Source organism: Geotrypetes seraphini, chromosome 16 (assembly GCF_902459505.1).
Source record: "Geotrypetes seraphini chromosome 16, aGeoSer1.1, whole genome shotgun sequence".
NCBI lineage: Eukaryota > Metazoa > Chordata > Amphibia > Gymnophiona > Dermophiidae > Geotrypetes > Geotrypetes seraphini.
In genome coordinates, this window is record NC_047099.1 from 2,508,632 (window position 1) to 2,532,436 (window position 23,805).

Genomic DNA, 23,805 nt, shown 5'->3' on the forward strand with positions numbered 1-23,805 from the left:
AGGCATACAAAAGTCATAAACAAGAATTGTAGGCGCTTAGACTCCATCTTGCTCCAGAAGAGGCTCAGAGGCCACCGTGACCCTCCCATAGAGCACAGAAAGGAATCAGAACAGTGACATATCTCAATACTGTAGTAGCCAGAGGAAATATTTTTTCAGTGAGAATAGTTAAGCTCTGGAATGTGTTGCCAGAGGATGTGGTACGAACGGTTAATGTAGCTGGTTTTAAAAAAGGTTTGGACAAGTTCCTGGAGGAAAAGCCCATAGTCTGTTATTGAGACAGACAAGGGAGAAGCCACTGATTGCCCTGGCTGCTACTATTTGGGTTTTTGCCAGGTACATGTGACTTGGATTGGCCTCCGTGAAGACGGCTACTGGGCTAGATGGATCATAGTCTGACCCAGAAGGGCTATTCTTATGTTATATAAATAAGAAATCTGGGAGTGTTGCCTGCTAAGGGGCGCTGCTGTCATACCGTGTCATTTCCTCTTCCTTCCGGCTACAGAGACCGTTGAAGGACACCTGGCACTCTCTGTCTTTCTCTGTGCTCATGCAGACATGGCTTTAGGAGGCTGGCTCTTCATCGTGCTGCTCTGCCTGCCCTGTAGGAAACCATTCCATTTCGATTTAAGCTTTTGATCTGTCGCTTTCTCCTTCTTCTATCTGTCATATCTCATTGCACACCTCCCAATCTTCTGCCCCTCTCTTGCTTCCGAAAGGCCCTCATGCCAAGGTGAAACAGACCCCCTAGTTGCTCTGCCAAGGATTCACTCACACCATGTTTGTGCTGGAAGCATCTATAGGTTTTAGACTGATCATATTTCCATTTCATAGCAGGTGTCTGCAGTGCTGCGGATGTCATCCAGTCACCCAGGGTCCTAAGCCCCTCTGTGGGGCAGAATGTGGAGCTCCACTGTGTTCATAATGATTCGCAGTACCACCAGAAATACTGGTACCGGCAGGAGGGTTGGGGAAGCTCCCTACAGCTCATTGGGTCGTCCTACACAGCTTCAGAACCTGTTCTGGAGGAGGCTTTTCAGAAGAGGTTCTCCATCAGCAGGAAAACTGCGGAAAAGACCTCACTGAACATTTCAATGCTGAGCCCGGAAGATTCTGGCATATACTTTTGTGCCAGCAGTCAGCACACAATGCGGTCCCCTTCTTGCCCTGCCCAGCAAAAACTCTCCTCCTCCTAGGCTTGCTAGAGGGGTGGAGAAGAAGCTTGCACAAAAGTACAGAGTGACTGTGAAGGATGTTTGCTTGTTACTGGCATTGTGTAGGCTTGACCCAGTAAGGATGTTCTTATGCTTTGCCTTCTTTTGAACTTCAGTTAACTTTGCCTGTTTGATTTTAGAATTTTCTAAACCATTTTGATACTTTTTTTTGTAAAGAGTAGTAAATAAAGAAATAAATGTGGGTTTTGGGATTTGATATACTTCTTGGACAAGGTGTATTATGCAGTTTACAATCAGGTACTCACAACCCAGTAGGCGCACAATCTATCTGATGTACCTGGGGCAGTGGGAGATTAAGTGCCTTGCTCAGGGTCACAAGAAGCAGCACAGGGTTTGAACCCACAAGCTCAGGGCACTGAGGCTGTAGCTTTAACCACTATGCCAGAGCAGGTAGATGGGGATCAGTTTTTCTGTGACAAAGACTAGGGGACACTCCATGAAGTTACAGGGAAATAGAAGAAAATATTTTTTTCGCCCAGAGAATAGTTAAGCTGTGGAACGCATTGCCAGAGGATGTGGTAAGAGTGGTTAACTTAGCTGGTTATGAGAAAGGTTTGGATAAGTTCCTGGAGGAAAAGTCCTTAGTCTGATATTGAGACAGACACGGGGGCAGCCACAGCGTGCCCTGAAATCAACAGCATGGAATGTTTCTATTATTTGGGGTTTTGCTAGGTACTTGATCCCTGGATTGGCCACCGTGAAGATGGGATACCGGGCTGGATGGACCATTCGTCTGACCCAGCAAAGCTAGTCTTACGTTCAATTGACTTTTCATCCCTGTTCCATTAATTTAGCACCTTTTTGAAGAAGTTCACCCAAGCCATAAAACCTAGTCAAACACCATGAAAGCAGTTGTCTGCACCTGGCCTAAGATTAAGACGCAGGGGGTGTGCGACAGTCAGTGCATTGCTCTGATTGGCCGATCCCACCCCCTAAGTGTTGTATTTCTAAGGGAGGTGCTTATTCCCCTTTAGCCCAAACCTCAGAAAATCATGAACTCCATCTGCACAGCCTCGCTCAGTCTGCTCCTGGGGGCAGGTAAGGCTTGCACGTCTCCCGGTGTGTTTGAGTGGGGAGGTGTGGCTATGTATGTGTGTGCGCGTGTATGATCTTTTTCCATTTTTTAAAAAATGATGAACTGTTCTATGCTATCCTGCCCTGCTGAAAATCTTTTCCAGAAATCTTGGAATGTGCTAAAAAAACAAACCAAAAAACCCCTAAATAATAACTGGCAAAATGCCACTTTTGGAACAGTTGCACTGGTTATTTCAAAGTCTTGTCCATAATCCATCATGCATCATGCATTTTGTATCATGCATCTCTAGCTGTTTTGAAAGGAATTTTTGAAATCTATCAGCCAAGGAGGATTTTGAGGTCGGAAAATAACATGAAAGCATGCTTAGGGGGCAGGATGGTAGGCTCTCATTCCAGAATTGGTGGGGCTAGGTTATCGGTGGGAGGTGCGAGACTCTGGAATTTTGCACTGCCAGGATGGGTTTTAAGAAAATGCTGAAGACACAATTGTTTGTAGGGGCCTTTCTGAGTTGAGATTTTACAGTTTTTATAATTAGTTAAAATGTTTGTTTGTTCAACAATATGACTGTGACTATGAAACTGTATAGATTTTTAAATAAATAAATAATGTCCATTATATCTTCTCAGTGTAGACAGAGGCATCTCGATTGCCTTTTTCAACTCTGGGGTTATTTTCTCTCATTTTTGTAAACATTGCTCTCCGCAGCCCTGGTCTCTGCCGCGCCCCGTGTTGTCCAGAAAGAAAGTGCTCTATTTACCCCGGCGGGTGTGGCGGTGGAGATCCCATGTCAGCACAATGAAAACAGCTATTCCACGTTCCTCTGGTACCGGCAGCACCGTGGTGCTGGACTCACCCTCGTGGGGATGTCAGTCATAGGGAGCTCCCCAACCTATGAGAAGGACTTTAAATCTGGCTATGAGGTGACCCATCCAAACAACCTTAACTCCGCCCTGAAGATCGTGAAGCCAACAGCCGAAGACACGGCTCTGTACTTCTGTGCAGCGAGTCAAGCACAGTGACGGAGCTTGGCCCTCTTCCTTCACAAAAAGGGGAAGCACTTCAGGGTAGGGACAGGAGCGGAGGACCTGGGCCACAAGGGATTTGGCCAGGCAAAGGGAATGCCATAAGAGCACTCCAGAGCCCCAGAGCCACACTCCAGTCACCTCTCGGTGCCATCCATGCCTCTTCCATGACAAGAGAATCGGTGTGTGTTTGCTCTCCCTCCCATTCTAAACTAAACCTTGGGTTTGTATACCGCACCATCTCCATAGTTGTGGAGCTCGGCACGGTTTCCAGGAATTGTAATGAGAAAGGAACTCCATGGAAGGGCTAGATGAAGATCAGAGGTGAGAAGAATGTTAGAGGGCTAGGATGTCAGAAGAGGGGGGAGTGTTAGGTTTTGGAGAAGAGCCAGGTTTTCAGATGTTTACGGAAGGGTTGAAGAGCACTCAGGTTTAGAAGAGGGGAGGTAAGGTTGTTCCAGAGCTCAATGAATCTGAAGGAGAGGGAAGTCCCCAGTTTTCCTGGGTGGGAAATGCCTTTTAATGAGGGGAAGGATAATTTCGATTTTTGGGTAGATCTGGTGGTATTAAGATTTGAGGAATTCCAAGAAAGTGGAATTAAAGGAGGAAGGATGCCGTGGAGGATCTTGAAAGTTAGGCAGATGCTTTTGAAGTGAACTCTGGAAATTATCGGGAGCCAATGAAGCTTGGAAAGGAGCGGTGAGACGTGATCGAATTTACTTTTTGCAAAGATAAGCTTGGCCACGGCATTTTGGATCCGTTGGGCTCAGAGGTATCCTTACAGATTGAATTTTCATCTAAAATTTTAGGTATTCTTGTCAGTTCCTCACTTATGTTCAAAGATCAAATACATTCCCTGGTTAAGAAGTGTTTTTTTTCAGCCTTTGTAGTTTAAAGAGAGTCAAGGCATTGTTTCATTGCCAACATTTTTCAGTCCTGGTTCGTGAAGTCTCTTATACTGGCTCGGCTGGATTATTGTAATTCATTCTATTTGGGATTAACTAAGGGTAGCTTGCAAAGGCTTCAATTGATACAAAATACTGCCACCAAACTGATTTGGGAGAGAAAGGACGTTCGATCATGTGTCCCCGTTGCTGAAAAAGCTTCATTGGCTTCCTGTTCAGCTTAGGATTCAGTTCAAACGTGCGAGCATTGTGGTCCGTCATCTTGGAATGCTCTAAGATCATGGGCTCCTTTTACTAAGCTGCGCAAAAAATACTAACGCCAGCTCTATGGAGGCGTTAGCGTGCTCTGAGACCGCTAGCGCTGCTTAGTAAAAGGAGCCCCATGTCTTGCGAGGAGCACCCCAAAGATTCAAACTCTCGTTCCCCTGGCTTAAAGGAATCAAATCCATTAGGAAGCTGGGCCAATTATATATTTCTAACTTAACTGAGATTTGGAATGGGATCCCATTTACTATAAGAGGACCAGGCTCTTTTCAATTATTCCCCAAAACTTTGAAAACACTATTGTTTTCAAACGAATTAAATTTTTATTTAGACTTATGATCTGATTTTTTTCTTCGTTTCTCTATTTCTTCTCCCCCACTTTATTCTTCTTGCAATTTCTAAATTCTGTTAACCAAGTCGAGCTCCTAATTTTGACGATGACTCAGTCCCCAAATAGGAGCTTGTCTGCAGAGGAAGATGCAGCAGGTAAGACGTTGGGTGCTGACTTGAGGTGGGGAGAATGCACAGACTTCTGCAGACAGCGGTAGCTTTTGGTCACCACTTCCCCATGGGCCAGCTCAGCCTATGGTCCAGGTGATGCCCTTGCCCTGGGCACCAGTGATAAAGGGCAACAAAATCTCAATCCGTTCTACCTTCAGGCTTGGAGTTTGGCACCCTCTATCATCAGTGTCTGAGCCAGTGTCTCACCTGGTCCAGCAAGAGAACGAGGGGGAGATACCAGATCATAAGTGTGTGTGGTGGGGGGAGGAGGAGAGAGATACCAGACTGCAGGGATTGGGAGGCACCAATGCAAAAGTTGGCTCAAGGCTCCCCCACCACTGCTACCACTGTGCTTTGTACCAGCAGGCGACTTACCAGAGTAAAAATCTGCCTTAGGTCCTTTTGTTTAAATTTGCCTCTTTAATTTTCCTTTTCTCCTGTTTTTCACGTCATCCCCTGCAGCCCTGAGCTCTGCCATACCCCGTGTTGTACAGAAAAAGATCAGTGAGTTTGTGCACGCAGGCAGGACGGTGGAAATCCCATGTAAACACGATGACAGCAGCTATATAACCTTCCTCTGGTATCGCCAACACCATGGCACCGGACTGACTCTCATGGGGACTTCAGTTGGCAGCAGCCCTCCAGACTACGAGAAGGGCTTTGAGTCTGGCTATGAGGTGGTCACCCATCAAGGCAACCTCAGCTCAACCCTGAAGATCGTGAAGCCAACAGCTGAAGACACGGCTGTGTACTTCTGCGCAGCGAGTAAAGCACAGTGACAGAGCTCGGCCCTCGTCCTTCACAAAAAGAGGAAGCACTTCAGGGCAGGGAGAGGGAGCAGGAAGAAGGGGGAGGGCCTTGGCCACGACCATAGGAAATCCCAGTGGTCCTGCAGGCATTGGTGAGTGTGTAGTACTCATTTCGAGTGTGGTCCCGAGGGACAGACGACAGTGACTACCTGTGACATCATTCATTGGAGAAATTAATAGAAACCACATCCTTAATCTAATCTAATCCTTAGGTTTGTATACCGCATCATTTCCACGTTCGTAGAGCTCGACGTGGTTTACAGTAGGAGAAATAGGAAGGAACTACAACAGAGGGTTAGAGGTAGAAGTGTGAAGAAAATTTAGAGGACTTGGGATGCCAAGATATGAGTTTCCTTGATTCCTAAATTGGAGGGAGACTTATATTTTTTAAGAAAAGCCAGGTTTTCAGATGTTTGCGGAAAACTTGGAGAGAGCTCAAGTTCCGAAGAGGGGAGGTAAGGTTGTTCCAGAACTCAGTGATTTTGAAGTGGAGGGAGGTCCCTAGCTTTCCTGTGTGGGAAATGCCTTTTAATGAGGGGAAGGATAGTTTTAATTCTTCCTGCCAGTACAAAAGAGATATGGTCAAATGCAGGACCAATGCATGGGGATTAGGCACCCTAGAGAAATCTTCAGCCTTCTGCCTCCTCCCTACCACCCCCCACAATAATCTATTTTAGAAAGAGAGAGGGGTGGGCAGTTTTCAGAATGCTTCCTGCTTGCTTTATTTGACTGCAGTGGCTTTTTGCTTTCTCCAAAGCTGCTACCCTAGGCAAAATCCTAGCTTGGCCTAGTTGTTGAGCCAGTCCTACTCAAACGGCAGCCATCCTACACTGAGAAGTTTCATAGTGAAGGGGAGCAGTCCTACAGTCTCACTGCCAGGAAAGGAGGAGAAATAAGCCTTGGATACACAGGTAGTTATTTTTCAAGAAATTGGGGAATACATTACCGGCTTTTCCTCTGGCATTTTCAATCCCTGCCCACTGGCGTCTCCCCTGGTGCCTTCACTGCATTTGCTGAGTCTCTCCTGGTATTTTCAGTTGTTGCCTTCTCTGCATGTTTCTCTTTTTCTCTTGCAGTGGCCTTCCCTGTTGATGACGATGATAAGATCCTTGGGGGATATTCCTGTAGCTGTAACTCTCTCCTCTGAATGCAGATTACCATTTTTGCAGCGGACTCCCTCATTAACAGCCACTGGGTCTTGTCCGCTGCTCACTGTTAAAAGTCCCAAGTGTTTTCCTGCTCTCTGCCTCTGATCTCTTAAGTGACTGTCTATAGGGATGTTATAATGAAGTGTCTGTTCAATATCTTTGTGAGCAACCTTGCCGAAGGATTAGAAGGGAAAGTTTGCCTCTGTGTGGATGAAATGAAGATTTGCAACAGAGCGGACAAGAGGAGATGTACAACAATGAAAAAGAATGCTCTAATATTTGGGAATTAAAAATGTTATGCAAGGAAGTGCAGAATTAGGTACTTAGGCCCGGATTCTAGAAACGGCACCCAAGCCCAGTAAAAAACATCATTTAAACAATGTTTTAACTGAGTTTCAAGGTGTCTACCAGCACCTAAAGAAAAATTGTAGGCGTTTTAGGCCGTCTAATGCCAGAAGTGGTGGTAGGCGGCTTAAAATTGCTACGGTGGTGCGATCCACATCAAAAGTAGGCACTGGAAAACCCTGGCCTACATTTCTGGTGCCTACTTTTGGTGGTAAAAGAGGACGCGTGACCCCATCCTGTTCCGTCCCCAAATCCAGCCCCACACAAACCTCGTTTTTTCAGCCCCGGCCCAGATCTCACCAGCTTTTCAAAACCTAGACAAAGCGTCGGGTTTTGAAAAGCTGTCTGGGGAAATCCAGCCGTCTGGTAACCCTAGAGGAAAAGGACCTTGGGGTGATAGTGTTTAAGATTCTCAAGGTGGTGGTCAAATCAATTAAAACAACAATCATTTAACAGTAGTTTCAAAGGTATGAATATGCAAATCTTTACCAAAGACAGGGAAGGCGTAGAACCAGAGGACATGAAATGAAGCTGAGAGGAGTTAGGCAGGGAAACAACAGAAACCTAAATCCCGTTGCTCCATAGGATGGAAAATGTGGTATATTAAGCAGCAAATAAAAACAAAAATCAGGAAGTATTTCTTTCGTGACAGAGACTGGAACTCAGAAGATCCCTACACAAGAAGCACCAAGTAGACTCTCTTCACGGGGATGGAAGAAGGAGAACTCTCTGTACAGTCACTGCATTACAGGGAATTACGAGTTTGTCCATCTAGTCCAGGGGTCTCAAAGTCCCTCCTCGAGTCCCTCCTCCTCCTCGAGCACTGCTTTCATTGTATGCTAATAGATCTCATGCATATTCATTGGGGAAATCCTGAAAACCTGACTGGATCGCGGCCCTCGAGGAGGGATTTTCACACCCCTGATTTCTAGTTCCTTCCCTTATTTTAAAACAGACTGAAAACCCACCTTTTTGATATAGCTTTCAATCCTTAACCCTATTCCTCTGCCCTCCAACCGTTCCCCTTAACTGTACCCATGACAGCCTGTTTGTCTGTTTAGATTGTAAACTCTTTGGAGCAGGGACTGTCTCCTTTGTGACTCTGTACAGCATTGTGTGCGTCTGGTAGCGCTATAGAAATAATTCATAGGGAGATATCTCACCGGTAATGACTGTATATTTATGGTGGTGTTATATGCAGGCAACTATATATTGACACATTAACCAGTGTTGACTATTGGGTCAGTGCTTGTTCAGAGAGAAGATGCTTGGGTCTACCTTAGGGGTCAGCAGCCAAGAAAAAGATCTAGGAGTCATATGAACATGACAATAGCCACACTGGGACAGACCGAAGGTCCATCAAGCCCAGTTTCCTGTTTCCAACAGTGGCCAACCCAAGTCCCAAGTACCTAGCTAGACCCCCCCAAGTAGTAAAACAAATTTTATGCTGCTTATCCTAGGAATAAGCAGTGGATTTCTTCAAGTGCATCTTAAGAATGGCTTATAGGCCTTTGTTTTAGGAAATTAGCCAAACGTTTTTAAAACACTGCTAAGCTAACTGCTTTCATCACATTCTCGGGAAACAAATTCCAAATTTTAATGAAACATTGAGTGAAGAAATATTTACTCTGGTTTGTTTTAAATTTACCACTTAGTAACTTTATTGCATGCCCCCTAGTCCTAGTACTTTTGGAAAGAATAAACAAGCGATTCACATCTACCCATTCCACTCCACTCAGTATTTTATAGACCTCTTTTGTATCTCCCCTGAGTTGTCTCTTCTCCAGGCTGAAGAGCCCTAGCCGCTTTAGCCTCTCCTCATAGAGAGAATTCAGCCATATTGTCATTTCAGCTACACATTACAGCAGTAGTAAAAAAAAATTCCTGAGTGGTGTAGAATGGGTACAAATGAATCAATTTTATACTCAAAGATTACAAAGACCAGGAGACACTCGATGAAGTTACAGGGAAATGCTTTTAAAACCAATAGGAGGAAATATTTTTCACTAGTTAAGCTCTGGAACGAATTTTCAAAGGATGTGGTTACAGTTGTTAGCGTAGCTGTGTTTTAGAAAGTTTTGGCAAAGTTCCTGTAGGAAAAGTCCATAGGGGGAAGCCACTGCTTGCCCTGAATTGGTAGCATGGATGGTTGCTACTCTTTGGGATTCTGCAATGTTTCTACTCCTTGGGTTTTGGCCAGGTACTAGGGACCTGGATTGCCTACCTTGAGAACAGGCTACTGGGCTTGATGGACCATTGGTCTGACCCAGTATGGCTAGTCTTATGTTCTTATAGGGAACATTCTTTCCTCTCAGCCAATACAATCCTGCTTCCCAGTATGGTATTAGGGCAGCAGTTCTCAAACCAATCCTTGGGTTACACTAGATCTGCCAGGTTTTCAATGAATATAAGACAGATCTGAAACACATTGACGGCAGTACATGGAAATCTTTCTCATGCATATTCATTACAGATCATTGGGTGTGCCTGAGGAGTGGGCTGGAAGCACTTCTGTTAAGGCTTCTTGCAATCCAGGCCCTAAGTTGTTTTATCAGATGATCTGAGTTGGGCTCTTTTATTTGTGAAGCAATTATTCATTATCCTAATGTTCCTGGGGTCCCTAGCGAGACCAGTGTTCCCTGGTGAGATCCGGCCATCTTTTTCCTCCCCCCAATCCCACCCAGTCCCAGCACTTCCATCTCCCTCATACGTCTCCTGCTCTCTCACACAGGGCTCCAGCCCCTCCAGCTTCTCTATAGACCTTAACAGTAAATACATAGGAGACAGTCTTGCATGTGAAACCAGCCTTTATTTCGACCTCAGTTAGCTGCAACAGTATCCGTAATCCATTTCACGTAATTACAAGTTTTAGTGTAAACTCCGGGATAATTTTCCAGTGCACAGCCGACGCCCCAGGAAACTATACCCTGCAGTTCTCCGTTGCTGACAACTGGACCGCCCGAGTCGCCCTGCAGGGAACGAAAAAGAAGAGTGCCAGTGTTACGATGGGAGGTCTGTGGGGTCACTGTAAAAACGGCAAAGGATTAGTAGAAGGAGTGGCACAGTAAGGGTGAGAGGTGCTCCCCCGCCCTGCGTGTGCCCCCTTCCATGTTCCCGTACTTTTTTAACTTCTCTGATGCGAGCAGCATGCCCACGCCGGTGTAAGCCGCCCTTTGACGTCACTTCCTACACACGGCTCCCAGAAGTGACATCAGAGAGAGCGCCCATGCCAACACGGATAGCAACGTCACGCGGGGGAAGTAAAAATAGTACGGGGAGGCAAGGAGAGGAGCAGGGGGGGATTGAGAAGAGGAGGGGGCAAAAAGGCGCCCAGGGTGGACTGCCCCTCCCCCTTACTATGCCACTGAGTAGAAGAGATCTTGTAGGATCTGAAGGTGAGCTCATTGTCTATATTAGGACATCGCTGCACAAAAAAGTGAGGTCACCAGGGCTAGGCAGGCGCCTAGGGCAGCTGCATGGAAGGAGGCAGGAAAGAGCAACTAACGTCAATGCAAAACCCTAAATCCTGACAGTCACATATGCTATAAGATACAGGGGAGATCCATTTACCTACACTGGCATTATAGGCAAATCAATCCCACACATATTCATTGTGCAAAGCTCAATTGGGTTGTGGCCCTCAATGTCTGGGGTTGTCCACCCCTGGTCTAGGCCAACTAATACCCTCGCTCAGGCCCTGGAGTACAACTTTTAAGTTTTATTAACATTTGATATAATCACCTATCAAAAATTTCTAAACGAGGTACAATAATTTTTTAAAATATATATATACTAAATTTAACAACGCACATACATAACAAATAAACCTCTAATATAGGACAGACATACAAACTGGAACAGGAAGGGGAAGTGGGGAAGAAATACACTTGTTATAGGATAGAAAGACAAAAGCCACTAGGTAGAGGTAAGGTGAGAAAGAAGATGCTTGTAAGGAGTGCAGAGTGCTTGAACAAAGTAGGAACAAATTCCTGGAAGTCTGAGGAGTCCTTGAATAAGTTCCCTGCAGACGCTCTAGGTACTAAGATAAGGTGCTGGGTTCATATTGCATGCCTCATTTCACTTAAATCTTAGCCTCCTTTGCTGACAGTAAAGAAAAGCAGAAATAACCATTCTCTCTCCTTTAACTGCCTGGTTGGGTCCTGGACCGCCCGAGTCGCCCTGCAGGGAACGACTTTCACGGCAGTTCTTGTGTCCTGCCATTATTTACCTGACAAGAGTCCTTTCCTCCCTCGAGGTAGCCAACGCAAATCATGTTTTCCGTGATCTGTCCGGGGTAGGCGTTATTACACTGTTCGTCTGTGAGGACTGGTGCCACGACGCACTGCAGAAGATCAGGGTTGCTCACTGCAGAAAAAGGAAAAAAATAAGGAAAGCTCTGGTTCAGTCTCTTTGTAGATTAGTTAGAAAGTTTTCTTCCCATGGGGAAATACATTCCGCTGGATCTAAGAGCTGAAATGGGTTTATCCTTTTGCATGAATAAAGGAAGGAACCTGCAGCCACGCAGTACACGAGGGTGGCCACTTAGGGGCGGGAGCATGTCACAATGAGAGAGCGCAGAACAGAAAAGTGAGGACTGGGATTCCTTCCCCCTCCCCCCTAGAGCTGGGCTTTGACGGAGACTCCAGTAGATGGAACCTAAGCACACTACCGGGCAGGGCTCTGGGTTTCTGGCCCAGAAATATCTAAGGAAAAGGACCATTTAAATTCAATGATTCATTCACGGAGCTTGTGTGGTTGGGCAGACTGGATGGACCATTCGGGTCTTTATCTGCCATCATTTCATTTTCTGTGCAAAGTGGATCCTCTCACCTGGTCATTAATAAAGCACTAAGATGGATTGTGACAAACAGATATGTGATATTCACAACCCCTTGGTGGCTTCTATATAGGCCAAGCACAAGGGATATTTAGCATCCTAGGTTAATCTTCAGCCACCAGCCTCCCCCTCCTCCCCTCCCAATTAATTTTCAGCATTCTATTTCTCCCTTCCTTCTGACATTCTGTTAATTAACAATCATACCCCCTTCCCAGAACAATCTATATCTATTTATCCATATATACACTATATACTAAAGGTGAGTTCCGAAACGCCCACCCTCCCTCTACGCCTGTCGCTTAAGGAGCAGCTTTTTCATTTCTGCACATATGATAAGGAGGTGGAGGCTTTTCCCATCCCTCCCTAGTAAAGCTACTCACCACCATTGCTTAGGGTGTTGCCCCAGCCAGAGATGAGGCACTCTGTCTCAGGAGCTGCACATTTGCTGGGTAAACCTACGGTCTGGACGTGGGGTCCCAGTACGGCTCGGGTGGATAGCTTGATTAGCATGATATCATTGTCCAGGATCCAGCTATTATAGTTGGGATGTCGGATCACCAAGGCGGAGTCAATGAACTGCTCTGTGCCTTCCTCAGTACGGATGTTGTGTTCTCCCAGTCGCACCTGGATTTTCCTGCAATGAGATATGAGGGGAGTTTGTGCTGGAGGACTAGGAGGATACCTGACCCCTGTTAGGGACCTGCTGTGACATAAGCAACTTCTACTGATGCCTCCAACATCCATTTGTTTTCTTAAGGTAGCCATTATACATACATAGAATCTCTGCACTCCTACCCTTGACTGACTCTCGCCAAGAAGGCATCAACCACTACATCTACACACATGACTTATAGCCGGCTCTCATAATCAAGACATCAATATTTTCCCCTAAACTTATACCACCTTGAAGCCATCTTCACAAGGTTTTTTTTTTGTCTTTGGAAGGCTCATAATCAGAGTTCCCACCTGAACCAATGGAAAGTTAAGTGATTTGCCCAAGATTGCAAGCTGGAGGAGGATTTGTACTAGGCTTCCCTGGTTCTCAGCCCATCTCTAACCAGGGCCTATTTTCTGTTTTGTTTTTTTGTTTAATGTTTCAGAGAGCTTTCTTCTGGCTTCTTGTGAGACTGCTCCCAAACCAGCCACTAGGTGTCACTGTAAGCCCAGTGCATCTCCACCACTTCAGTCCCACCTCTGACAAGAGAAGCAGGATCTGGAGTATCACCAGAGGTTAGGAACGGCCCTGGGGAATTCATGGAGGGAGGACATCGTTTTGTGCTATGAAAGCCTCAAGCGTCAGTACTTACGATTTGTAGCAATGAGCAGCAGACACCACCCAGAGGTCATTGATGAGGGATCCCCCGCAGAAGTGGTAACCAGCGTTCAGCGAGACCTGGTAGGGTACCGAGCAGGTGTAACCGCCCACGATTTTATCATCATCGTCAAAGGAGAAAGCGACTGGAAAACAAAATACACGTTTAGGGCTGGCCCTACTACTAGGCAGACTAGCTTTCTGCCTATAGTAGCAGAAATTAGGGAGCAAGTGGTGGGGTGGCACAGACAGGCCTTTGTGCACCCATTAATTCAAGAAATCTTTGGATCTCTAAGGGAGAGGAAGTGATAGAAGGTAGCACGGATGCTCCGGCTGGACAGGCCATAGGGCTGCTTTTATTTTCTCTCTACTGTAACTCAGTTCATTTGGCAGGTCTTCAGCCAAATTTGCATAGATTGCACAAAATCCAGAATGCGTCTGTGCGTCTGATTTTTTGCTTTGAAGAAATCGGTTCATATTACAGACAACTCCATCGGTTGCCTTTCGAGGCCGGGGTTTGGTTTATGTATTTATTTAAAAAACGTCTATACCGTTTAAAACTAAACGGTTTACATAATTTACATGCAGCATTTTAAAACAAAAACATGATAAAAATAAACATACAATCCTCCGAAATCATGTCTACAAAATAATACCATAGAGGAAAATTATTGGCTAAAAAAAAGGCCTCTGCAAATAACTGCGTCTGCCCCATCAAGGAGTTCCATATCTTAACTCCTGCACAACCAAAAGTCATTTTACCATTTTACGCTCTGTTATACAGCCGTCCGTGGTCAGGTACCTGGTTATTTACTAGAACATTTTACATTTCTTAAGGCAGCTCATTGTTTGTGTTCCCTCCAGTATGAGGAGGATGTCTTTACAAGAAATTTGTGCATCGAACAATGGCAGATCAGGCTGCCAGTTGGGATTTGTTTGCTTCTTCGATTTCATATATACATTTCCGAAAACCATTAAAGACATCTCTTTTTGTAAAATTCTTAGGAAAGTAAGGAAGATTATATTTCTCTTGTATTTTAATGTAATGTTATGCAATATGTACTCAAGGCTGGTTGTGTCCCACCCTCTCGGATAGGAATTTTGCATTGGAGGAGGCGATGCTTAGGGGCCATGAGTTCCATGTGGATTCTCAAAGACCTCACGAAAAATAAATTAAAAAATGTGGCATCACTGGAGCTGAATAAATAAATGAGAGATGATAGATAAACTAGGAGAGGGGGAGTTGTATATCACCTTGGGTGAATTTCTTCAAAAAAGGCAGTAAATAAGAAAAGAACAGATGCTGGACAACTTAGCAGGTAGGGAACAGAATGAGACATCTGGGAAGGAAGAGAAGGAACGATGCTGGACATGGGAGAAGGGGCACATGATTGAAGAGCTTCCTGCATTTTACTGGAACGTGTCTTGGTATTTTCAGCCCCTGCGCTCTCTCTATTTTCCTCAAGCCTTTCCTTGGTATTTTCAGCTCCTGAAGACGTCCAGAGCATTCCCTAAGCCCCTATCCAGAAGGGTTCTGGAATCTCTGGCTGGAAGTGAGTTGAATGCCTTTGAAAAGGAGTGATGGAGACAGAGAAAAGCAAGAAATGGTAGGTGGGGGTAGGAATGTGACTTACCAGCCGCTCCCAAAAGGGCGAAAAGCAGGAGACCCTTCATATTCCTGTTCCCAAAGTGAAGACAGTGGACTTATTGCAACAAATTCACAGAATTTATACTCTCAAAGGGACTAATTACTCCTGCCCAGCAGGCGTTTTTCTCAGGGTATTGCAAGATAAATTCAATAATAACTTTTATCAGGCAAATATTCTTAAAAATCCCATTAGTAAAATTATTTATTAATTCAAGAATGCTAAGGCCAAAAATACCAAGAGAGACTCCAGAAAAACACAGAGAGTGCAGGGCCAAAAATACTTGGAGAGATGCCAGCAAAATGCAGACGGCAGGGGCTGAAAATACCAGGAAGGACTCCAGCATAATCCAGAGGACTTAACACTTTGTTACGGAGGGGTTTGCTAGATGCCTGGAACGCTCTTGCATGGGAAGTGGTGGGGTTGAAAACAGTGACAGAATTTAAGAAACACAGACCAGTAGATACTCAGCTTCCAGTGGGCAGCACTGAATATCCAGGGGTTAATTCAATGCTGTTAGCTGCTGGAGCTTATGTGGGTCCCAGCCAATAAGAACATAAGAATAGCTGTATTGGGTCAAACCAATGGTCCATCTAGCCCAATGCAAGTCACAAATACCTGGCAGAAACCCAAATTGTAGCAACATTCCATGCTGCCAATCCAAGGGCGCATAGTGGCTTCCCCCATGTCTAGCTCACTATGGACTTTTCCTCCAGAAACTTCTTAAACCACTTAACCACCTACCGCTATAACCTCCTCTTTTGGCAATGAGTTCCAGAGTAAAAAAAAAATTACTCCTATTTGTTTTAAAAGTATTCCCATGTAATTTCATTGTTTCCCAGTCTTTGTAAAATTTGAAAGAGTAAAAAATCGATCCACTTGTACCCGTTCTACTCCACTCAGGATTTTGCAGACTTCAATCATATCTCCCCTTAGCCATGTCTTTTCCAAACTGAAGAGCCCTAACCATTTTAGTCTTTCCTCATACAAGAGGAGTTCCATCCCTTTTGTCATTTTGGTTGCTCTTTGAACTTTTTCTAATTCCACTGTAAATTAATCCCACGCTGCTCCTTGTGACCCTGGGCAAGTCACTTAATCCCCCCATTAGCTAGATTGTGAGCCCACCGGGAAAGACAGGGAAAAATGCTTCAGTAACTGAATAAATTCATGTAAACCATCTGAGCTCTTCTGGGAGAATGGTATAGAAAATTGAATGAACGAGTAAATAAATAAATAGAAATAATGTAGTATTTTTGAGTCACGCTACGCCTAAACAGGTTTAAGGCAACTTACAATATAAGGAATTACAGTACAGAATTTATATGCTACATTATAGCAAATTGAGAAGAGCAGAGTTATGAATGGAGTAATAGGAAAGGGAGAATAGAGGTTCTTGGATTGTACATGAAGAAAGACCTGGCAAAGCTTGAAGAATGGTCTGAAATTTGGAAGCTAAAATTGAATGCTAAGAAATGCAAGGTCATGCATTTGGGCTGCAAAAACCAGAGGGAACGGTACAGTTTAGGGGGTGAAGAACTTATGTGCACGATGGAAGAGCGGGATTTGGGTGGGATTGTATATGACAATGTTAAGGTGGCCAAACAGGTTGAAAAGGTGACGGCGAAAGCTAGAAGGATGCTAGGTTGCCTAGGGAGAGGTATGGCCAGTAGGAAAAAGGAGGTATTGATGCTCTTGAATAAGAGTCTGGTGAGACCTCATTTAGAATATTATGTACAATTCTTGAGGCCGCACCTTCAAAAAGATATAAAAAGGATGGAGTCGGTCCAGAGGAAGACTACTAAAATGGTGTGTGGTCTTCATCATAAGGCGTATGGGGTCAGACTTAAAGATCTCAATCTGTATATTTTGGAGGAAAGTCTGGAAAGGGGAGATATGATAGAGACGTTTAAATACCTATGTAATATAAATGTGCATGAGTCGAGTCTCTTTCATTTGAAAGGAAACTCTGCAATGAGAGGGCATGGGATGAAGTTAAGAGTTGATAGGCTCAGGAGTAATCTAAGGAAATACTTTTTTACATGGAATAGTTTCCTGGAAGAGGTGGTAGAGACAGAGACTGTCTGAATTCAAGAGGGCCTGGAATAAGCACATGGGATCTCTTGGAGGGAGAAAGAGATAATGGTTACTGCGGATGGGCCGACTGGATGGGCCATTTGGCCTTTATCTGCCATCATGTTTCAATGTTTCTATGTAGTGGTTTAATACTTCACTACAGTATGGGATTTACTGTCATTGGATATTTTGGGTTAGTTGTCTATGCTGTTTCTTTCAAAGAAGAGAGTTTTTAATTTTTTTCGGATTCTTTTGTAGAATGTTTGTATCCTGATGTTAGTTGATAGGTTGTTCCAGGTCTTGGTGCCAAAAAAATGAAGAGCGAGTCAAATGTGTGTCTGTATTTTACCCCTTTGGGAGATGGAAGGAGTAGTTAAAACAGTTCTTATTTTCTGGTTGATGTTGCCCAGGAATTGACAAATATGTTTATGAGAGGTTCAGTGGTTTTTCCATATAGGATTCAAAAACATTATGCATGATAGTTTGACAGGTAGCCAATGTAAGTTCTTTTAGTTTGAATATTAATCTGATCGCCGTGTTTTAAATCATCTGTAGTTTGTTCAGGAGAGTAGTTTAGACCCACATAGAGAGAGTTGCATGAATCCAGCAAAGTGGCGCTCTTGAAAATAGGGTCTGATAAGCTTTAGTCTTCTCATATATAGAAGGTTTTCTTCCTTAAGTTGGCTACTTGAGATTCGTATGATAGGGTGGAGTTGAGGATGACCTTAGACGTTTTGTTGATATCCAGTGTAGATCCTGAGGTTAGAGTTACAGAGGGAGGAACCATATGTACAGCCTTATGAAATCATAGAACTTTGAGTTTGTTGGATGCTGCCCAGGTCTGTATTTTGTCTATTCCATTTGATGTTATTAGAATTACAATTAATTGGGATGAGTAGAAGAATGTCATTTGCATATGAGAATATGCATTCATTGTTGTTGAATTTAATATGGCCTAGTGCACTCATGAAATGGTTATAGAGGATCGTTCTGTGGGAATTTACACGCAATTGATCTTTTGGATTGATTAGTTATTCCACTTATCTACTACCATAGGACTATCAGGGATCCCTGAAGAAGACTATCTTGTCAAAACACAGACCGTGTTGAGTCCTAAGGTTTTTAAGTGGATTATTTTACTTTTAGGTGGATTATGTTAACTTTTGGATCTTTTACATTTTCAATAAAGTCCATTTCAGGAACATCATCACCCCACAGTGTCTTTTGCATTCTGATTTCCAGATCATTTATAAATAAATAGCACTGGTCCCAGAACGGATCCCTGCAGCACTCTACTTTTCACCTTCCTCCATTGAGAAAAATGGCCGTTTAATCCTATTCTCTGTTTTCAGTCCAAAATCATTTCCTAATCCACAACAGAACATTGCCTCCTATCCCATGACTCTTCAATTTTCTCAGGAGTCTCTCATGAGGACATTTGTCAAAAGCTTTTCGAAAATCTAGATACTCTACATCAGCCGGCTCACCTTTATCCACATGTTTATTGACGCCTTGAAAGAAATGAAGCAATTTGATGAGGCAAGACTTTCTTTCGCTGATTTTGTCCCATTAAACCACATTTGTTATTTATTTATTTATTCATTTTTATAGCTTGTCCTCCCCAGGAGCCAAGAATGGGTTACAAGGATACATAGACAAAGTTTTCAGGAACAGAGATACCATACATTACAGAACCAGTGTTTGTCTTTTGTGTTCCATAATTTTATTCAGCCAGAAGCCACATAAGATGAGTATAGAGGCTGGAACCTGTCCCCTCTCCCCCCCCCCCCCCGTACTCAAAATAACTCCCCTTGCAATCTCCCTCCCTTCCTCCCTCCTCGCCCAAAGAAAATAGAAGACTGCCCAGCCCCTACCCCTTGAAGACTCCTCCTTCTCCCTGCCCAAACCTACTTGGGAAGGTTTCTGATGGTCCTGGGGGAATTTGGACAGGAATGTTGCCCACTTGCTTCTGCCCAGCACTGGGCTGCATCCCAAAATGGCTGCCATGACATCTAGAGGTACTTCATTGCTCCTACCCAATTTCCCCTACATCACCAGGGACTTTTCTAGATAGTGGGGGCTGGGACAGCCTTATGTTTCCTCTGTGGGGGGAGGGGGTAATATTGAGGCTCACAAGGGGGACACCAACCAATATTCAGATGGGTGCCTGGTTAAACTCAGCTCAAAAAGTTAGGTCAGCCTTTTTCTGTCCTAACTTTACGTGCCCTAAATAGCACCGCTAACCGGCTAGGACCATGTTTTACCTGATATCTACCCTCAACTTGCCCTTAACCTCCCTGGTTAGGAATTGGCTGTATAGTGGCAATTTTCAGTGACCCTGCCCTGTTATGGGTTGCTGAAAATTGTTTTAAATGACCAGGAACCTCTCCCGGGCTTTTATATCACCCTAAATATCTCACTTTAGTAGGAGTGTGTGGAGTAGTGGTTACAGCTACAATCTTAGCCCCTGAGGCTGTGGGTTCAAATCCCTCACTGCTCCTTGTGACCCTGGGTGAGTCACTTAATCCCCTCATTGCCCCAGGTACACTAGAGTTTGAGCCCACCGGGACAGATAGGGAAACATGATAAAGTACCTGACTATAAACCACTTAGGATATAAGTGGTATATTAATAAACTATAAATATCCCCCCTCAAGATTCCCTATATCGCTTGAAGATGGAATAAAAGTATAGAGTATTTCCTCACAGTAAAGCGTAACTAGCTTACAAAATATAAAGAATAATACCAGTGTCAATTATTACTTTAAAGATAAAGGGGGCAGGGGGTAATCCACGTAGAGTTGAAGGTATGACCCTAGATACCTTTCTGGGCAAACTGAATGGGCTTTACTGGTCTTTATCTACTTTACTTCACTTTACTATGAAAACACAGAGAAAATCTAATGATTCTTGAGAGAAAGGATGAAAATGGATATTAGAGACATCTGAACTCTCTCCTTGCGAGTATTTTTGTGACAGACCATGTAAAATCTGAGTGACGCTCCTATGATTTACGAGCGATTGCTTAGAGGGAACGTAGCTTGTGACCTGGATTGGCCACTGTTGGGCGTGATGGACCTTCGGTCTGTCCTGGTATGGCAGCACTTATGTGTCCCCCCCCCCAGTTGAATGATGTGATAGTGTTGGAAAACTCCAGCTGTTGCCAGTTTCATATCTTCCTGTTGCAGCTACAATGACTCTTAAGTGGAGGGGGCTGAAATTTGCAGACCTTGGGCACATTGCCTTACCACCACTTGAGGTGAAGGCTGAGCTGCACCTGGGCCAAGACAGTCACTTGGCCAAGAATATGTTTATTACCTAGCGCTCGTCAAGGTTTACCAGCCATGCACAGCACCTTATAAAGGTTTATAGATGGTAGCTTTTCAAGCCATTTCTTCAGGTAAAACAGTGATTTCTCCATGGAACTGGTTACAAAACTGCCCACCCAATATACAGATCAAACTACAAACCTATATTTTCCATACGCATAGCTTTAATGGAATGAGTAGTGATCCTGAGAGCAGAATTAGTGGTCTGCCTACAGAGGTCCATCATAAAGACTTCCTATTTCACCCCTCCCCAGCAGGGCCATCAGGTCACCTACATCTACTGCTGATTATTGTAGGAAACATTCAAGGGTTGTCCATTTTGAAAAATCGATTTAAGCCTATTTCTGTGACATAACAGGATCATGGATAAATCTGAAGATCTGTCTGGTCAGTAGGTACTATTGATGACCTCCCATGGATCCTCCTGGTCTCATCTTTATGACCTCCTGAGATCCCTCCCAGCCTTACCACAGGATCTTAGAGAGGAATTATCCCTATCTCATATCTTTTTTTAATCTCTTTACTATTATTATTGAAGTTCTACCTCTCCTTTTAATACTATTTGATTCTTTAGTTTTATATGTAAACTGCATAGATGTTCTTCCATTGCGGTATATCAAATGTTAAATAAACTTGGAAAATTTGGAGTTCTTTTCACCATTTTATATTTTGTTATTGATTGTACACCACTGATTTTACCTCAGGTAGTGAAGTCGTATATAAAATTTAATAAACTGTAAATCTGTATCTTTTTATAGCTCTGTGACCTCCTGAGGTCCTTCCAAGCCCTAGCTATGTTTCTTTGACTCTAGGTGATCTCTTGAGGTCCTTCCAAGACCACCTGAGCTCTAGATGATCTCCTGAAGTCCATCCAAACCCCACCTTTCTCTAGTAACCTCATTGTACTACGTTTGCATGGCATAGTCGAAGACTGCTAGGAAGCTTGGAAAAGGCCGTTCTGATAATCGGCTGGTAAAATTACTGGTACGCTAAACGAGTTGGAACCAGTTTAATCACTATGTTAAGGGCACGATAATGTTAGAGAATGCTGCCCTTAGTGACCTCCTGAGGTTCTCACAGTTTTGCAGCCTCTGCAGTCCTTTGATCTGCATGGTTGAGATGCCCGCATGCATGGTGTTGCAGTAGTTCAATGCGGGCATGAGTGGGTTATGTGTATTGTGTGGATTTTACAAAGGATATAAAATCCCTATTTCGCAGCATTAGAAACCTGTTGGTGAAATGAAATTTCATGAGTCTAAGATCTTCTCTTGGGTGAAGACTCCTAACGCAGGATCCAGAATTTTGTTCCTGTGGTTGGGGTTATTCTTCACTTTGCATTTGCCTGTATTGAATTTAATTTGCCATTTGGATGCTCAGTCTCCTAGCATCACAAAGTCTTTCTGAAAACCCCTGCAATCCTCTGCCATTTTAAGTGCAAAATTACAGGTTTTTCGGGAGGATCTGCTGGTTTTAAGAGACTGAGCATCTATCTGCAACTTTGATCCCCTCCACTTATTACTCTTCTCTCCAGATCATGAAAAAGCACAAGTCCCAGTGCAGACCCTTGGAGCACTCCGCATGGAACTGGCCATTCAGTCCTCCTCTCTGTTTTCTGTCAGTTTGCAATCCACAAAAGGGCATGGCTTCCTCTCACATGCCTTGACACAGCGTAAGTCCTGGAGTGTAGAAACTAACATGCATCAGGTAGCCAGACCCTGCTTTGTGCAGGACACAAATTGTAGACACCACCTCCTCTACGCTAGCCTTTTACACTGCAAGGAACTTGTGACCTGGGTTGGCCACTGCTGGAAACAGGATACTGGGCTTGATGGACCTTCAGTCTGTCCCAGTACAGCAGCTCTTATGTTCTTAAGTGAGCCATGTATAGGACAATCGAGCCATTGTGATATCACTGAGGAGGCATTGGTGGAATGAGGCATTATGACATCACAATCTACTACTACTATTAATTATTTCTATAGTGCTACCAGACGCCCTCAGCGTTGTACAGAGTCACAAAGAGTAAGAAAACAGTCCCTGCTCGAAAGAGCTTAGAATCTAAACAGGATGTCATGGATACAGTTAAGGGGAACGGTTGGAGGGCAGAGGAGTAGGGTTAAGGATTGAAGGCTATATCAAAAAGGTGGGGTTTCAGTCTGCTTTTAAACAAGGGAAGGGGCTTGACGGACAAACTCGGGTAATTTATTCCAGGCATAGGGGGCAGCTAGATGAAAGGAACGAAGTCTGGAATTGGCAGTGGAGAAGGGTAACGTTAAGAGTGACTTATCTGAGGAAAGGAGTTCTCTGGGAGGTGTCTAAGGAGAGAGAAGCGAGGAGAATGTTGCTACACTTTGGGGATTCCGCATGGACCTTTGGTCTCTCCCAGTATGGCAATGCTTATGTTCTTGTGTAGACTGCCACCTATAATCTTTCATACCATAAGCTACCCATGGATCTGTATTGCAACGATTTGGATATATATTTGCGACTCTGTAAACAACTTTGTTGCATATACCTGCAAATCTAAATAAATTAAGCTACAGTTTAGGATCCTCCCTGGTACTTGTGATCTGGATTGTCCACTGGGCTTGATGTACTTTTGATCTGGACCCACTGTGGCACTTATGTTCTCTCAAAGTCAGAGTCTGAGAAAGAAGAGGTTGGGAGAGAGCTCAGGAGGTCATAAAGAATCTGAGAGACATGTAACTTGGAAGAACCTCAGGATATCACCTAGAATCAAATAAATCTAAGACTTGCAAAGACCTCAGGGGTCCCTAAGAGTCTGAGGGTAGCATTTTCAGAAGTGCTCCTGTTCCATGTACAGGAACCAAGAGGCAGGCAGAGCTCCGAAGTCTCAATGCGTGGTTGAGATGATGGTGCAGGGATGAGGGATTTTGATTGATTGATTGATTTTAAAAGTTTCTATACCATCTAGTTAGGAACTGAGATTGTATGTGATGATCTTAAGGTGGCCAAACAGGTTGAAAAGCTAGAAGGATGCTAGGTTGCATAGGGAGAGATATGGCCATTAGGAAAAAGGAGGTATTGATGCCCCTGTGTAAGACTTTGGTGAGACCTCATGTAGAATATTGTATACAATTCTGGAGGCTGCACCCACAAGAAGATATTAAAAGGATGCAGTCGGTTCAGAGGAAGGCTACTAAAATGGTGTGTGGTCTTCGTGATAAGGCGTATGGGGACAGACAATCTGTATACTTTGGAGGAAAGGCGGGAGAGGGGAGATATGATAGAGATGTTTAAATACCTACATAATGTAAATGTGCATGAGTTGAGTCTCTTTCATTTGAGGGGAAACTCTGCAATGAGAGGGCATAGGATGAAT

At 44.1% G+C, this 23,805-nt stretch overlaps 2 protein-coding genes across 2 annotated transcripts in view; one reads left to right on the forward strand and one right to left on the reverse strand.

Annotated features, from left to right (window-relative positions):
• Nucleotides 1-4,899: 4,899 nt before the first annotated feature.
• LOC117350315 (M1-specific T cell receptor beta chain-like) overlaps nt 4,900-23,805 on the forward strand; it is a 43,258-nt gene continuing 24,352 nt past the window's right edge. Inside the window, exons 1-2 of the mRNA XM_033924566.1 lie at nt 4,900-4,948; nt 5,381-5,738. Coding sequence (XP_033780457.1) covers nt 4,900-4,948; nt 5,381-5,738 — 407 coding nt within the window. The remainder of the gene's footprint in view (nt 4,949-5,380; nt 5,739-23,805) is intronic.
• Nucleotides 10,063-15,184, reverse strand: LOC117350065 (anionic trypsin-like). Its single transcript, XM_033923994.1, has 5 exons — nt 15,049-15,184; nt 13,410-13,560; nt 12,483-12,736; nt 11,494-11,630; nt 10,063-10,234 (listed from the first exon to the last, which is right to left on the reverse strand). Exons 1-5 carry the CDS (start codon nt 15,086-15,088, stop codon nt 10,085-10,087), a joined length of 732 nt encoding a protein of 243 aa, XP_033779885.1. The 5' UTR covers nt 15,089-15,184; the 3' UTR covers nt 10,063-10,084.